Source organism: Dipodomys ordii, unplaced genomic scaffold (assembly GCF_000151885.1).
Source record: "Dipodomys ordii isolate 6190 unplaced genomic scaffold, Dord_2.0 Scaffold5, whole genome shotgun sequence".
Lineage (NCBI taxonomy): Eukaryota > Metazoa > Chordata > Mammalia > Rodentia > Heteromyidae > Dipodomys > Dipodomys ordii.
This window is the reverse complement of record NW_012267221.1, coordinates 23,864,160-23,879,799: the sequence shown is the minus strand read 5'-3', so window position 1 is coordinate 23,879,799 and position 15,640 is coordinate 23,864,160. Positions and strand designations below refer to the sequence as shown.

Sequence of the window (15,640 nt, the reverse complement as noted above, 5' to 3'; positions counted from 1 at the left end):
CACCCAGGCCCAGATTCCAAGCCCTACAGCAACAAAAAAACAAAAACAAAAAAAAAACATAACTTCTAGTGAGTGTAAAATGAACGGAACTGCTCAGACTAGTGGTTCAATGTATCTTCATGGGGAATAATTTGTAGCAATGTTCTTTTTACTTCACATGAATTCAGATTTTATGAAATCCTCTATGCTGGAATCACTTCTTATATTTTGAATCTAGAACCCAATGTTAATTTACTTCAGGTGCTTTTTTTCAGGTGTTCAGGTTTATTAGAATATAAGAGACAAAACTGTGTGTGTTGGTTGATGTACAAACTTACAATTCCAGCACTTGGGAATTAGAAGCAGGAGGATTGCAACTTCATGGTATACATAGAGAATTCTAGGCCAATTTGGGCTACATAATAACTAAGGCCTTGTCTCAAAAAGAAGTATTAATAATGGTTTCATTTAAAGTAAGAAACTGTTGACCATAGTACTGCTGTAAAACTAGATAATTATTTTTTCTGTATCTGAAACTCTATCTGCACTGAAACTTATTTGACATTTCATGAGATTCAGACAAAACATTTGCCTTAGACTTCTTGAAACTTGTAATTTTTTTTTCCTGTTCTGGTGAGGGTTAAACAAGATGTTTCTATTATTCTCATTCTTCTATGGCAGTGGACTAAGCTGTCAACATCTGTCTGCTTAGTTACCAGTTGGTTTGCATCAGCATCTCTGACCTTCCATGCTTTCAGTTCCTTAAATTCAGTGCTTCTGGAAATGTAACATGCATATGGATTACCCAGGGATCTTGTTAAAATGCAGATTCTGATCTAGGGGTGAGGCTCTAGATTGCAAATTCTAACAGGCACTCAGGTGCTGTGATCACACTAAGAAGCAAAATAGTCATTGTTATTATACAGCCTCATTAAATCAGGCAAGAAAACCAGAAACTTGAAGTCTCTTACAGATGAGGCTGTCCTTTAGAAGAGCAGTTAAATTTCAAGACCTAGTCAAATTAGAATTTTTTTGTTTTTTCTTCTCTCATCCATTTTCCCTTCCCCCTATTCCTCTCCCATTGTTAACTGCAGACTTCCTAAATAATCCAACAAATATGGACAAATAAAATGTGTTTTAATATGCAAGCAAAAAATTGTGAGCTGGGTGCTAGTGACTCATGCCTACAATCCCTGGCCATTCAGGAAGCTGAGATCTGAGGATCCAGCCTTGGAAGACAAATCAGAGAGACTCTTACTCCAGTTAACCAGCACAAAACCAAAAATAGAGGTATGGCTCAAGTGGTATTGCACCAGACTTGAGAGAAAAAGCTAAGGGAAAGCACCCTGTCTCTTGAGTTCAAGCCCTAGCGATCGGTGACAATGTTATCAGACACTTTGTATTCATATACTGTTTTGTAGAATGGGAACTTCTTTGTACAACTACTTGAAGATAATAAATTAAAAATAAAAACTGAAGAGTTGGCAGTTTTTAATTTTTAGAGCTTTTATTTATTTTTTTACTTTGAAAGGATAGTATTGATGACATATAGTTCAGCCTGTGTACTATTAATGGCTTATTGCAGGATGGGCATGGAGGGGCATATTTGTATCCCAGTTATTCCCAAGGCAGAGACAGAAGGATTGCAAGCTAAAGCAGAAGTCAGCTAAAGCAAAGTTAGCAATGAGACCTATCTTAAAATAGCAAAATGGAAAATACAAAAAGGAATATGGTTGTGGTACAAGTGATAGCGTGATTATTAACTAGCATACATAGTACCCTGAATTCAATCCTCAATATTGCTGAAAAATAAAAATTAAAAAAATACTTTTAGTGCAGATCCCAATTTTATTGGTTGTCATTTGTAAAATAACTGGATTAACTAAATAATGTTTTATAATACTTAGGGGGAAATAATAACTTCTGTTAGCCTCACATTTTAATTTCTTCTAGGAAAGTATAAATTAGCTTTAATTTGCAGTAATGATGTTTGGAAAGTGAAAAAGGGTGCCGTCTTTAAGTCATTCTTGCAGACTCTGAATGATTGTAATGGAAATGAGAATAAACATGCAAAGAAGGGGAATAGAAGTGACCTCAGTGTATATCATAGCCCATATCTGTACTATGGACAAAATGAGAGGAGCTAGCTTAGTAAAGACCAGGTCCTTAATGATATTGACTGATGATGTTAAGTAATGGAATTTACCAGCTGTGCATCATTTTCTGAATATTGACCTATGGTTCTTAATACCAGTTATATTTAGTCAGAAATTCTGTGTGTGTGTGTGTGTGTGTGTGTGTGTGTGTGTGTATGTGTGTGTGTATGTGTGTGTGTGTATGTGTGTGTGTGTGTTGTGAACATGTGGATTCTGGGGCTTGAACTTAGAGCTGGGCACTGCTACAGCTACAGTACTGGCTTTTTTTGTTGTTGTTAGTTAATTGGAAATAAGAGTCTCAAGGACTTTCCTGCTGTGGTTTTGTTGCATGAGCTTCAGATCTCAGCCTCCTGAGTAGCTGAGATTACAGGCATGAGCCACTAGTGCCCAGCTACCCCTGATTTAAAAAATAAAGAAGATATAAGTTAATACAAAGAAACTACATAAAGTATGTTTAAGGGCTAATAGTTCAATTTGTAACATTTGAGAGATTTTAAGTATACTTCATTACACAGTAGAAAAAGCAGATTTGAGAGAGTCCTAATATTTAGTAAAGGTACATAATTGGCGATACAAGTTGGCTTTAATGCCGAACTGATGCATCTTTAAAGAATTTTTAGGAAAAATCAAACATATTTGAATTGCTGAGGGCAGTTGAAAGACTAGAAGAGTATGAGGTATAGAAATGAAGATATTAAGGGCTAGGGGCATGGCTTACCAGATCACTTGCCTGGCAAGTGCAAGGCCCTTATTTCAAACCTCATTACTGTCCAGGAAAAAGAAAAACCAAAATGACAACTTAGAGTGGGGGGGGGGGGAGAAGTGGTGGGGGAAGAAAGGGAAAGGAGGGAAGGTAGAGGAAGGAAACATTAAGTTCTTATTAAAGTATGCTAGAGAAAACTATTTCAAGTTGTAAGAATTTGGTTTCTGTGAAAAAGATCAAATAACACTGTTGAGATTGTTCTATTCCCTTTTTAAAAGTAAGTATTGTTTTGTGTAACCTGTCTCAATTTGAATATGTGTGTGAATGTAATATGTCTGTATACCCTGTGTTTGAGTCAAAGTTGTAAAATCTGTTTCTTCTGTTGGTGATGATCAAAGTTGAGAAGCTATTGTATTAGAGTACTATAAAATGGGGGTTTAATGCCAATATGGAGTGCTTTCAGTTAACATGGCAGATTGAGCCAAGCTCCCTTCTCATTTCTAATATAAGTATCAAATAAAATAAGACTGATATTAACAGGCATGGTAGTGCGTGCTTATAATCTATCACTCAGGAGACTAAGATAGGAAAATCATGAATTGCAGGCTGCCCTAGGTTACATAGTGAGACCCTGTCTAAGAGAAGTTAGGGGTATTGATGGTGTTGTAGTGGTTTTAGATAGAACACACAGTGGGACTTGAAAACAGTAGCCAAAAACAAGAAGGAAATGCAATGAAGTGGAGAATAAAACTGATGTGATTGCACCTCACAGAAAAATAGGCCAATTTGTGGTTTAGGGAAACTAAAGTGTACATATGGGAATAACAGTCAAGGTACAGGTCCAAGGCTCCCTCTGTACTAGAACTCATTCATAAAACCTAGAAAATGGCATTTCCATGATCACTACTAGAAAGATACTTTTACCTCTTCTAGGCAAGGAGAAACTTTATCCTTGGGGTAATTACCAAAAGAAGACTGGGCTTAAACTAGTAACTGACCCAGAGCCTTGAACATTCCATGTCTTTCTCGAAGTAAGCAAAGCTATACCACAGATACAGCTCAGCCCAGGGACTACTAGGCTCTTGAGTAGCATGGCTGCTACTGTCATACACATTTGAGTGTGCAATCACATGCGCACTCTCTCTCTCTCTCTCTCTCTGACACACACACACACACACACACACACACACACACACACACACACACACACACACACACACACACACAGCTCAGCCCAGGGACTACTAGGCTCTTGAGTAGCATGGTTGCTACTGTCATACACATTTGAGTGTGCAATCACATGCGCACTCTCTCTCTTTCTCTCTGTCACACACACACACACACGTCCTGGAACATCATTAGCAGATGACAAGGAGAGGGAGTTATGCCCAAACAACTTACATTGTCACTCATGAGACAAGAAACTAAAATGTGGCTTTGGCTTCTTATCAGAAAACTAGATGTAGAAAGCAGCCTGAAATTTTTAAATCATATTGAAAAGGACAAGAAATTCATTAAGTAAAAATAAAATATTAATCCAAAGAGTATGCATGAGGTCCTGGATTCTGTCCCCAGCACCACCAAAAAAAGAAAGAAAGAAAAAGAAAAAGAAAAATTGTATCTAGAAAAAGAATAAGCAACCCTAGGAAATCAAAAATAAAAGGAAAATAAAATTTTCGAATCTAGAATTTCAATACTGCCTAAGAATGTCAGATTATAAGATAAAAAGTAAATTTTGGACACATTTTTGTACTAAAGATCTTATTCAAAGAATCTAACATCATAACCTACCAATAAATCTCTTTAAGTGTACTTAGCTGGGATACATAATCATTGCTACTCAGGAGGCTGAAATCTGAAGATCATGGTTCTAAGCCAGCCTAAGCAGGAAAGTCCATGAGACTCTAATCCCCAATTAACCACCGAAGAGCCAGAACTAGCCTTGAGCAAAAAAACTCAGGGCAATACTCAGACGAGTTCAAGCTCCAAGACTGGCACAAAAACAACAACAACAAAAACTAATATCCTTGCTTTGTCCTTTTACTGTGAAAATATTCACATGGAGGAAAATGCAAATTATGGCATTTCTTCCATTTGTCACTCTGAAGAAAATCAGACATAGCTTTAGCTCCTTATCAAGAAGAATGGATCCCATTGCAGTAATCTGTCCATATAAATTTGCAAAATAAGTGTTTTGAAAAGTATTTACAGTAACTCTTTCAGAGTCTACTATCCTTACTGCTGCTTCTCTCTCCACCTTATATAATCTGATATTTTATGACAATATAATCTTTACTAATTTGGTCTGTAGGAATTAAGTTTATTTTTAAGACATTTATTGGTATTTATTATTATTCAATTATGTTGATGGAATGTGCTTAGAATTGTTTTTCTAGGGGCAACTTTAATGTTCTGTGTCTCTTAAGTGCCAAAAGCACACTTTTGAGATAACTAATATAATTTAAGGTATGGTTTATATCAAGAGAATAGACATTTATTTCTGCAAAAAGTAACTGGTCCCTATGAGGTTCAAACTTGTGATCTTGGCCTCATTTTCACACTGCTGTAACCTTCAGACCTAATATGTATATATATAAAATATGTATTTTATATATGTACATATGTTTCTATCTCAGGTGTTTAATTATCCAGAACATCTTTCAGATACATAATTTTAAAAAATCACTTTGGAACACTTATCACCTTTGTTTGATAGTAAAAGTCACAAAAAGTAAAGCAGTCTGCCAGAGAACCTAACTCACTTTTTATCTTCCCTGTGTTGTCTATGACAGTGAAAGTCACAAAAGTGAAGCTTGCAGGCATAGAGCCTTACTCACTTTACGGAGAGTGCTCTGGTACCTTTTTCTTTAGTGAGGCTGTAGCAGGTCTGATGTCAGTCACTTTAGAGACCTTTAGACCTTAGTGCTCATTTACTGCTAAAATGTACCCGCTCTGCTTCTGCATTATGAAGATCATCTGTCAACACTTTGAGATATTCTCCTTTGTTATTAAGCTTGTGATGCTCTACACTGTCAGGTTTTTTTTGCCAATTATAGTTAAGGTACAATGGTGTATTCACCAGATCAAAGTCTTACATTGGCGGTAGAGGAATGATTTGTAAGTCTTTATTCATCTGAATTGTACAATAGAACACCTGAGGAATGCAAATAATCCCTCTGAGGGCTCTGCAGGAAAGACTGTTAAAATGACAAGGTAGAACTATTGTTATTCTGAATTGATGTTTTAGCCAAAGTAATTATTTCTTGTTTCCTAACAGTCTTAGTTTTATTACTTAATGTTGACCATATTTATGAGACAATGTGTGTGATATTTTAATATTATCCTTATTACATGGGCTTGTTTTATTTCACTTTCTTTGAATCTGTATTTGGTGTGTGATCTGCTTTTCAAATTACATATTTGATTCTAACTTGTATAATAAAACTATGTTACTAAACCATTGATGATAACATTTTAATACAGACTTGTATTTGAATAGTATGCGTCTTTAAAGTAACTTAGAATGTCATGATGTTATATGTAAAAGTACCAATTTAAATTTTTTCCCTTTTTCTTTTCTTTTATCCTGTCCTTTATAATTTTGGATAAGAAAATATCTGGTTTGAATTATATCTTAAAGGCCATATACTACATTCCAAAATAAATCTTAAGGGGTTGGTCTGATTTTTCGGATGTGAACAAAAGGAAACAAATATTATTACAATGATTAAAAGCTTCTAATACCATTAAATAAGTAGTTGTCTTTGTATAACAAGCATGCACAAACTGCTTTGTGAATTTTTCATTCCCTCTTTCTATCCTGAATCCTGTTCAGTGAGCCATAGTCTTAATTTTCTACTATGAGCACCTGCCATTTTCTTTGATAGTTGAGTTATGATGGATTTGTTCTTCAGTTCTTGCTTTGCTTTACCCACAAAAGTCACATTTACTTTAATTATTGGAAGATTTCTGCCACAGTAACTGGCTATAATAACTATTAAAACTTTGGTCCTACTGAAAGAGGCCAGTGGAATAATTTAAGTCTCTGTCATACATTAAAGTATCGAATATAGGACCTTCATAGTGGCTCACACTTGTAATCCTCGCTAGTTGGGAGGTAGAAATTGGGGGGATTGTTATTTGAGGCCAGCTCAAATAAAAGTTAGCAAGACTTTATCTCAATCAGTAAGTGGGGCATGGTGGTTTTCCTGTCAACACAGCACAAATAAGAAAATTGATCCAGACCAGCAAATATGTAAGAACGTGTCTGAAAAATAACTAAGATGAAAAGGGCTGAGGCCATAGATCAATTGATAGAGTGTCTCCTTAGCAATTATGAACCCTTAGTTCCAGCCCCATAGTCAAATTTGCATAAAATATAATTCTAGACCCCTAGGAGTATATGCTATGATTACCGGAGGAAGCAAGATAATAGTAACCCTTGTTAATTATCTGTTTGCTATGTACAGGCATTATTTTTCTAAGGTATTTATGATACAATATTATATGTAGGCCTATATTTCTGTAGATAAGAAACCAGGCTAAGCCATGTGCTGGTGGCTCACACCTGTAATCCTAGCTACTCAGGGGGCTGAGATCTGAGGATCACCGTTTAAAACCAGCCCGAGTAGGAAAGGCCGTGAGACTCTTTATCTCCAATAAACCACTAGAAAACCAAAAGTGGCACTATGGCTCAAGTGGTAGAGCGCTCACCTTGAGCTGAAGAGCGCGGGACAGCACCCAAGCCCAGAGTTCAAGCCCCACAACCAGCAGAAAAAGAAAAAGAAACCAGGCTTTAAAAAAGGTGCAGTAACCTGCTTAAGGATTGAAAACTAGGATTGGAACCTTTTAGTTGTATTTGCCACATTTATATTCTAAATATTGCTTTGCCACAAAACCCTCCATAGTTTAGAAGAATGTTTTCAGGTAATAAGATGTTACAGATGTTTGCTGATTTAGCTCTCCAAATCATGATTAAAGAATTTCTTTATTTGTATTATACAGAAAGTCAGGCTCAGAAGAATAGTGTGTACAGGATTGGGTAATATTTGTAAATCTGTATTTATTTATTTATTTTTTTTGGTCTTGGTCCTTGAATTCAGTATCTAGGTTCTGTCCCTGAGCTTTTGTGCTCAAGGCTAGCACTCTACCACTTGAACCATTGCTCCACTTTTGACTTTTGGTAGTTAATTAAAGATAAGAATTTCATGAACTGTTCAGCCCAGGCTGGCTTCCAACTGCAACTGTGATGCTCAAATCTCAGCCTCCTCAGTATCTAGGATACAAATGTGAGCCACTGGAGCCCAGCTTTCTTTTGTTTCTGTTAAGAAAAAAAAAAACCCTCAAAAACCAGCTATAGCTATAAATTCTGTTAGTTCAACAAGGAAGTAAATCAAGCATGTAGATAATCTGGGTGGAACAAATTATTTTTCAAGGACCCCTCAAAATTAGCAGGCATTTTAAGGTATGATTTCTATACAAGGAAAAGTTTATATATTCTTTTTTGAAACTTACCTTGTTTTTAAAAAAAAAAGCAAGAAGAATTTATAAAATTGAGCCTTTATTTAAAGTACAGGTGTTAACGCTGAATAGATTTAGAATAACTTTTAAAAGTTTTAAAATACTTGTAAAATGGTTTCTGTGTGTTAGAGTAAAACTACAGTATAGTAAAATATTATTGCGTATACCTGAAGCAGAAGCTGCCTGTTAATGTCTTGACCTTGGAAAGCTATACACAAAAAGATGGCATCATAAAACCGTGCAATTCTTATGAATATGTATGTGCTACTTGATAATAATGAATGTGGTACAGTCATGCATGCACTACAAGATAATGTTGTGCCCTTTTTTGTCTACAGGTTGATAAAAATTAAAGAGTGGGTGGACAAGTATGACCCAGGTGCCTTGGTCATTCCTTTTAGTGGGGCCTTGGAACTCAAGTTGCAAGAATTGAGTGCTGAGGAGAGACAGAAGTATCTGGAAGCGAACATGACACAAAGGTTAATTAGCATTCATTTTCCCTACACTTTATTATCAACTATTTCCTTGCAGTAATTTAATTGCTTGCGCTGATAGAATAATAAATGACAGAGTAATTACCATTATAAAGAGGGAATCTTCTCCTTTCTTTACCATGAGACAGAGTGAAAAGATTTATTTTAAATTAAGTTTTTAACTGTCATCTGTCATCTCCGTACAGTGTTTTAATTATAACATAGGTATTAGTTATGTATATTTTTGAGGAGGGATGATCGCCAAAACTCTTTCGTCATATTCAGTGGGGGAGGGGAAAGGGTGCATCACTTGCCATATTTTTTTCTCAGTAACAGTAGTATATTGTTAGAATATTGGATTTCAATCAAAATAAATTTGCCTTTCATAGCCCAGGACCTGGAAATAATTTATATTGGATGAAATAAATCAAATTTTTCTTTTTTAGTAGTAAACAATTCAAAATGGTATCTTTAGGCTAATAGAGTTAAAAACCAATTTTGGAGGGATATTTTTAATAGCCCCTTGCTGTCTGATCTCTTTGAGTATGTTATGAAAGGTGAATGGTCATTTATTAATATCTTTAATAATTTTTGCTTGAGATGAATCATTTTAGCTCTATACTGATCTCTGGCAGAGTCAACTTATGTGTTGAGTGAATTTGTTTCATTTCATTTCAGTGCTTTGCCAAAGATCATTAAGGCTGGGTTTGCAGCACTCCAACTAGAATACTTTTTCACTGCAGGCCCAGATGAAGTGCGTGCATGGACCATCAGGGTAAGATTCATACTTATTCATCAGCTATATCCAGTTCCACACTATTGAATTCAGATTGATATCACTGACTTTGAAGTTTGTCATGGTGGCGGTTAGCTAGTCATTACAGATGAGGTTTTTGTCCAGGATAACTTTAATTATTTGTGAGCTGCTGAACAGTGAAAGTGGAGCGGCATTGATTGAGGCAGGTAACAATTGATTCTGCCTATTACATAGTCTGAATTTCTTCATCCTGTAGGATCTGTCTACCCTCCTCCTGTGGTCAGAGATAAGACGCACCAGTATTGTGCTTGCTTAATCTGTGTGACTGGGTTTGTCTGCAGTGAAATTGATGTTGCTTTTCATTTTGTATTCGCTAAGTTTGTTTGGGTTGCGGGTGGTTCTTTCCTCCTTTGCTTTGCTCGGATTACATTTTCAGCAATAAAAGCAATATGACATCATTATGCTCTTCATAGATACACAGTTGGGCTCAAAAAGCTAAACTCAATGTGTAATAATTCATGCCTTTTTAGTTGAATTCATGGAAGTGATATTTATTTTTACTGTTATATGTTTAATCTTACTACTTTAAAAATGTGAATGTATGTCAAATATTGCTATGTGCTGAATGTGATCAGAGAGAATGACTAATTTATTCCCAAAGGACAATAGAAACTGAACTATGATGCTTTGCTCTTGAATATAAATATATTGTAATATAGTAGTTACTATTGAAAAATATTTTAAATACATGTAATCCTAAATAGTGTGTTTGGAATATAAAAATAATGTCAGAACTTTTAGATTCAGAGTCTCATTAAGTCTTTCATTATGCTTTTGAAAAAATATGCTGTGTGATGAATTTTAGTGCTGCTTTGATTTCTGTCTTCAATGACTACAATTACATTTATTTTTATTTAATATAGATAAAAACATGGAACAGTTGAACATAATGTTAGAAAAGCCTTTGTGAATTTAAGAATCACTTTAATTTTACCTCCTCTCCCTTTTGTTAAAAAAAAAAACAAAAAAAAATGTTTGACTTCTAACTAAGATCTTTTTATATAAACTTTAAAAATAGTGTCAAATCAAATCCAAGTTAATAAACAAAATGTCAGTGTTTATTTTTAGTATATATTTTGAAAGATGTATTTAAAGTCTTAAAACTTCAAATTTAAGCATGTTAAACAGGAAAGAAGGCATACTCTAGGCTTGAAAATGTGAAAGCTGGTTTATCTTAAGACTGATTATAAGTATCCATGATTTAATGTGCTAAGATATTTAGTCAGGTAAGCTTCAGTGAGTAGCCATATTAACCCAATACATCTTTTATTGTAAAAACTGTGCTTTATAGTGTCATACTCCTTATCACTTTAACATGCTTTATTAAGCAGCTTTTAGGTCACCATTATTTCTCAAATTTCTTTCTGTGGTTGTGTGTGTCTGGAATATATGTCCTTGTAATTTAACATATGGGATAATTATATGACATTTCTCTTTCCTTCATGATGATTAGAAGCAGTGTGTACTATACAAAATGTTCAGAAATCTTACTATTAAATTTCTTGGGAATTCCAACATTATATGCTGAATGTAGATTATCTGATTTGTTAAAAATGTCTTTAAAATGTCCCTATATATTGATTTTTCCATTTTCCTTAGATGAAATTTTAAAGGCTTTTTATCTGTTTAAAACCTTTTATGATTTAGTGTGAGTTGCTTAAAAATCTTTATTTTTTTCCACTGTGAAGAATAGAAAATCGAAATGAAACCTACACCGAAACCAGACTACTGCATCTAAATCAATAAAACTGTGGATGGCTGTTCAGAAAAACAAAGTTATGCTTCTTTAATATCTGTTGTCTGTCTGTGCTAAAACTGTTGCACAGAACTCAATGTTAAAAATATTCTAATTTTATAGCTGATATCTTAACTGATATTACCTGAGTTTTAGTTGACCCAACTGTAGATAAAAGAAATTATACTTACAATCAATAATCTTAAATGCAATTAGTTTTTTCTGATTTTTCTTTTCAAAGAAAGGGACGAAGGCACCTCAGGCTGCAGGAAAGATTCACACAGATTTTGAAAAGGGATTCATTATGGCTGAAGTAATGAAATACGACGATTTTAAGGAGGAAGGTTCTGAAAATGCAGTCAAGGTAAAGAATGATATTATGTGTATATTTCATTATTTTCTACTGCATGAAGATATCCGTGATAAAAATGAACGATGGTTGTCTTTTAAACTGTGTAGCATAAAATAAGATTATCAGAATTTAAAATTACTATCAACTGAATCAGAGCTATAGAAGTTAACATGCTTTTAAGATCATATTTAAAGAGTGTAAATTTGAAGTACTTGTGTGGGGTATTTTCCTGTACGTGAAAAAAAGAAAAACTGGTTTAAAGTCATAAATAATTTCAAAGAATGTGTTCAGTAGTGGCTAGTAAAAAGCATTATACTAAATACATTTCTCAATATGTGAAATGCAAGTTGTATGTACTTGATGTCACTGAAACTTTGTGGTTTTACTTTTCCTTTTTTTTTTTTTTTTTTTAAAAAAAAAAGGTCTTGGGGAATTTGATTTGCTTTCTCAACACTAGAGGGCAGGTCCAAAATTGTGCTTTATTTTAGCTAATAATTATAATTTGATTTTCACATATCATAGTGAAGCAGTGTTATATATGAGAAATAAATACTTTTACTGTAATTAAATTTAATGTAATGTTTAATATTTTGGCTCATTAGATTTTACAAAAAAAATCTAGTAATTTCTAATACAAGGGTCACGCTAAACTGACATACAAAGGCTTCTTTAATTCAGTTTAATTTAAGACTACCATAAAAAAATACTTGAGACTGTCTTGTGTTTTTAACTTATAATTTGAAAGAGATATGAAAAGACTTCATGTTTGGTATATTCTCATTAGTGTCATTAGAATGGCATTACTGGACAGCAGGACTTAAATAGAATTATTAGAACACTAGAAAGAGGAGAGAAAACTCTTAATAGAGTTGATTCTGTGTTGAATGAGAGCTGTTTGATTTTTAAAAAGAGTAGAAGTTACAGTTTACAACTAAACAAAGTCATTAATTTTCCAGTGGTGTCATCTGTATTAATATAGTAGATAGGTATGCAAATATTGAGATAGAGCTTTGTCAGGAGTACTAATTAGATTTGAAAATAATCCCAAATTCTTTGTCAACATGCTACATCATGTTGGCATATATGTATTTTTGTAAAGAAAGTAAAAGTAAAGATACTTTTCCCTTTCTCAAATTTAGAGATCAGATGCTCCTCTTTTATATTCTTACATAGCCCAATGTGCTACCAATCCTTGATTGATTTTTGTTATAAACTGGAAAGAAAATATGAATTATAAATATTTTCTTTAACAATTCAGAGAAACTAAATGATATAATAAGAAGATATTTTACACTTACGAAAATATTTAACACTAACTCAGAACTTTATATTATAAATTGGAAAAGGTTGACCTTTGACTTTCCAGCCTGGAATACAATTAGATATTTTACATTGTTTAAACCTAACATTTTAAAATCTGACCTCTTGAGTAAAATGAAATATTTTTGAAATGCTTTATGTTTCTTTTTCAACTATTTACTTGCATATTCCCCAGTAGGTTTTAAGTTTGAGAGCAAGATTGTATATATGTGTATGTATGCATATGTATTTCTAACACCAGAGCAGTATAACTAATTTAATGCCAGTGCTGTGAACTATGTACTGAATAGCTCTGTGTGGGCTTTGTAGTCTATAGGGATATCACATTATTAGCAATCATATCTGCTTAGGCAAAGCTGGCTTCTACAGATGGCTGCTTTCAAGTGCAAATGAACTGGTTAGACGTGTCTTGTTTAATACATACTCAAGATTCACAAATGGGTATTGATTTTTTTTTTTCAACCAGTGTTTCTGATAGCAGTGGAAATGGATTAAATGGTCTTTAGAGAATTTAAAGGAACACTGTCACTGTTAATAGTAAACTTGAGTGCTAACAAAGTATATAAACTTACATTAATGTGTCATGTCAATATGTATTTGATTTAGATTGTCTATATAGTTTTATAACAGTAGGCTTTAGGTTCTAGAAATAAGTAGCATATGGCCTATTATACATTGTGTCTTTACAAAAATCATGTGATTATTTATTTACTTTGGAGAATGGTGGTATATAATAGTCCTCTTTGAAATAAACTTTATTCTAATAGCACATTCTACATAATTAAAAATATGTTACTGAGGACTTCTTGATGTGGTTTGTTCATTTTAAACTCATATGATTTTTGTTAGTATTTTGTTACTGAAGTGTAATTTCACATATCAGTATCTTCAAGGAAAAATGCTCATTTTAACTGAGCAAAGGTTTCATGTTCTCAATAAATTCTAACAGAGGGAAAACACTTGGGAAATTTTTTTTCCCAAAAGATCCTCAAGTTCTCATTGCGGAGTACTCAGTGACAGGGGTCACATGGACCGTGTCAGTTATGTGAAATGCTAACCATGGTGCTGAAGAGCCTGTTGTGCTTAGGGTGAGATGTGTATGTTATGCCACGGGGTGAACCTGGTTTTCTGAAATTGCCACTTGTTTTTGTTAAAAGTACGACAGATTACATATCTGGATCTGCATACCAGCAGGTGGAATCAGTTGCTTTGCCAACTGATTTACAAGTGGAAAAAATGTGCCTTTGCAATTCCAACCTGTTAGAGTCTGCTTGTAACTAGAACCATTAATCAGTAAACTTCAATGATAAATTCTAGTATGTACCACTATGTATGGTCATTGCCAAAACTATAAATAAAAGCTCAAAATCTGCTACAATTGATCATAGCTTTTCTTATAGCAAACTACCTTTACGATATTGTCACCAAAGAATTTATTTAAGCAAATAAAGCAGCATGTAGTTTCTTTTCTGCCTGGTTTGATCTGTTTTGTTACAGTGACTTACTGGATGTTTGCAGACACATCAGAAATGTACCATAAACATCATGTAATGAAACTTAATGATATTGGTATAATTACATTTATGTGCCAACAGTTTAGTAGAGAATACATTATGATTATGTATATGTGGAAAATCTAGTTCTGCCCAAACAGAAATACTTTGCTTCTCAAGTCTAGTTTTGAATTGGTATGCCTTTCTGTTCATTTTCTTTCCTTCAGTTTTTCTTTTTTTATTTTGTTGTTTAATATGATCCAAGTACTAACTCTTCATATCTTTTTCTAGTATTTTCTCTTTTTGTTTGTTTGTAAAATAATAACCTATTTCCTGTTTTTCAGGCTGCTGGAAAGTACAGACAACAAGGCAGAAATTATATTGTTGAAGATGGAGATATTATCTTCTTCAAGTTTAATACACCTCAGCAACCAAAAAAGAAATAATAGTTTTTGCTCAGATAAACATAAAACTTCCAGAAGTCATATCATTTTTTAAAATTAAGATTTCTGAAGGGGTGAATAAAGTTGGGGAAATGGGCATCTTCTACAAACCAATTATTTTTTATTTGTTTTAAAATTATAAAGTTCAGTGTACCTCCAATGAAATATAAGATACTAAATGTGAACAGCTTTGCTTTTCACATGATTAAGACCCTACTCCAAATTATAGAAGCTTTTCAGAAACCATATTACTCTCATGATACTTCATTAATCTCCATCATGTATGCCAAGCCTGACACATTTGACAGTGAGGACAATGTGGCTTGCTCCTTTTTTGAATCTACAGATAATGCATGTTTTACAGTACTCCAGATGTCTACACTCAATAAAACATTTGACAAAACCAGCCTTGGTGTGTTTGGGGATGTCTGTATTGACTGACTGTGGTGTGCTGAATGCGATACGGCACCTGGTGGTTGCTGATTACAGAATTTTAAGGCGTGTGTATGACACAGTAACTGGCAGTGTGGGGCAGCTGCAATTGTATCTTAAAAGTGATTCTTTCATGGGAATCAAAGGAATAGTATACCAGGGATTTGTCTCAAAAAAGTTAATTAATTTGTAGATGGACATTTATTGAAAGATGATA

General features: G+C 33.8%; 1 protein-coding gene across 2 annotated transcripts in view; it reads left to right on the top strand.

Annotated features, from left to right (window-relative positions):
* Positions 1-15,397, top strand: part of Ola1 (Obg-like ATPase 1) — a 122,663-nt gene extending 107,266 nt beyond the window's left edge. For both annotated transcript variants that reach the window (XM_013030197.1, XM_013030205.1), the window contains 4 exons: positions 8,697-8,837; positions 9,510-9,606; positions 11,625-11,747; positions 14,893-15,397. In XM_013030197.1, the coding sequence (XP_012885651.1) occupies positions 8,697-8,837; positions 9,510-9,606; positions 11,625-11,747; positions 14,893-14,994 (463 nt within the window). In that variant the 3' untranslated portion in view covers positions 14,995-15,397. The remainder of the gene's footprint in view (positions 1-8,696; positions 8,838-9,509; positions 9,607-11,624; positions 11,748-14,892) is intronic.
* The last annotated feature ends 243 nt before the right edge of the window (positions 15,398-15,640 follow it).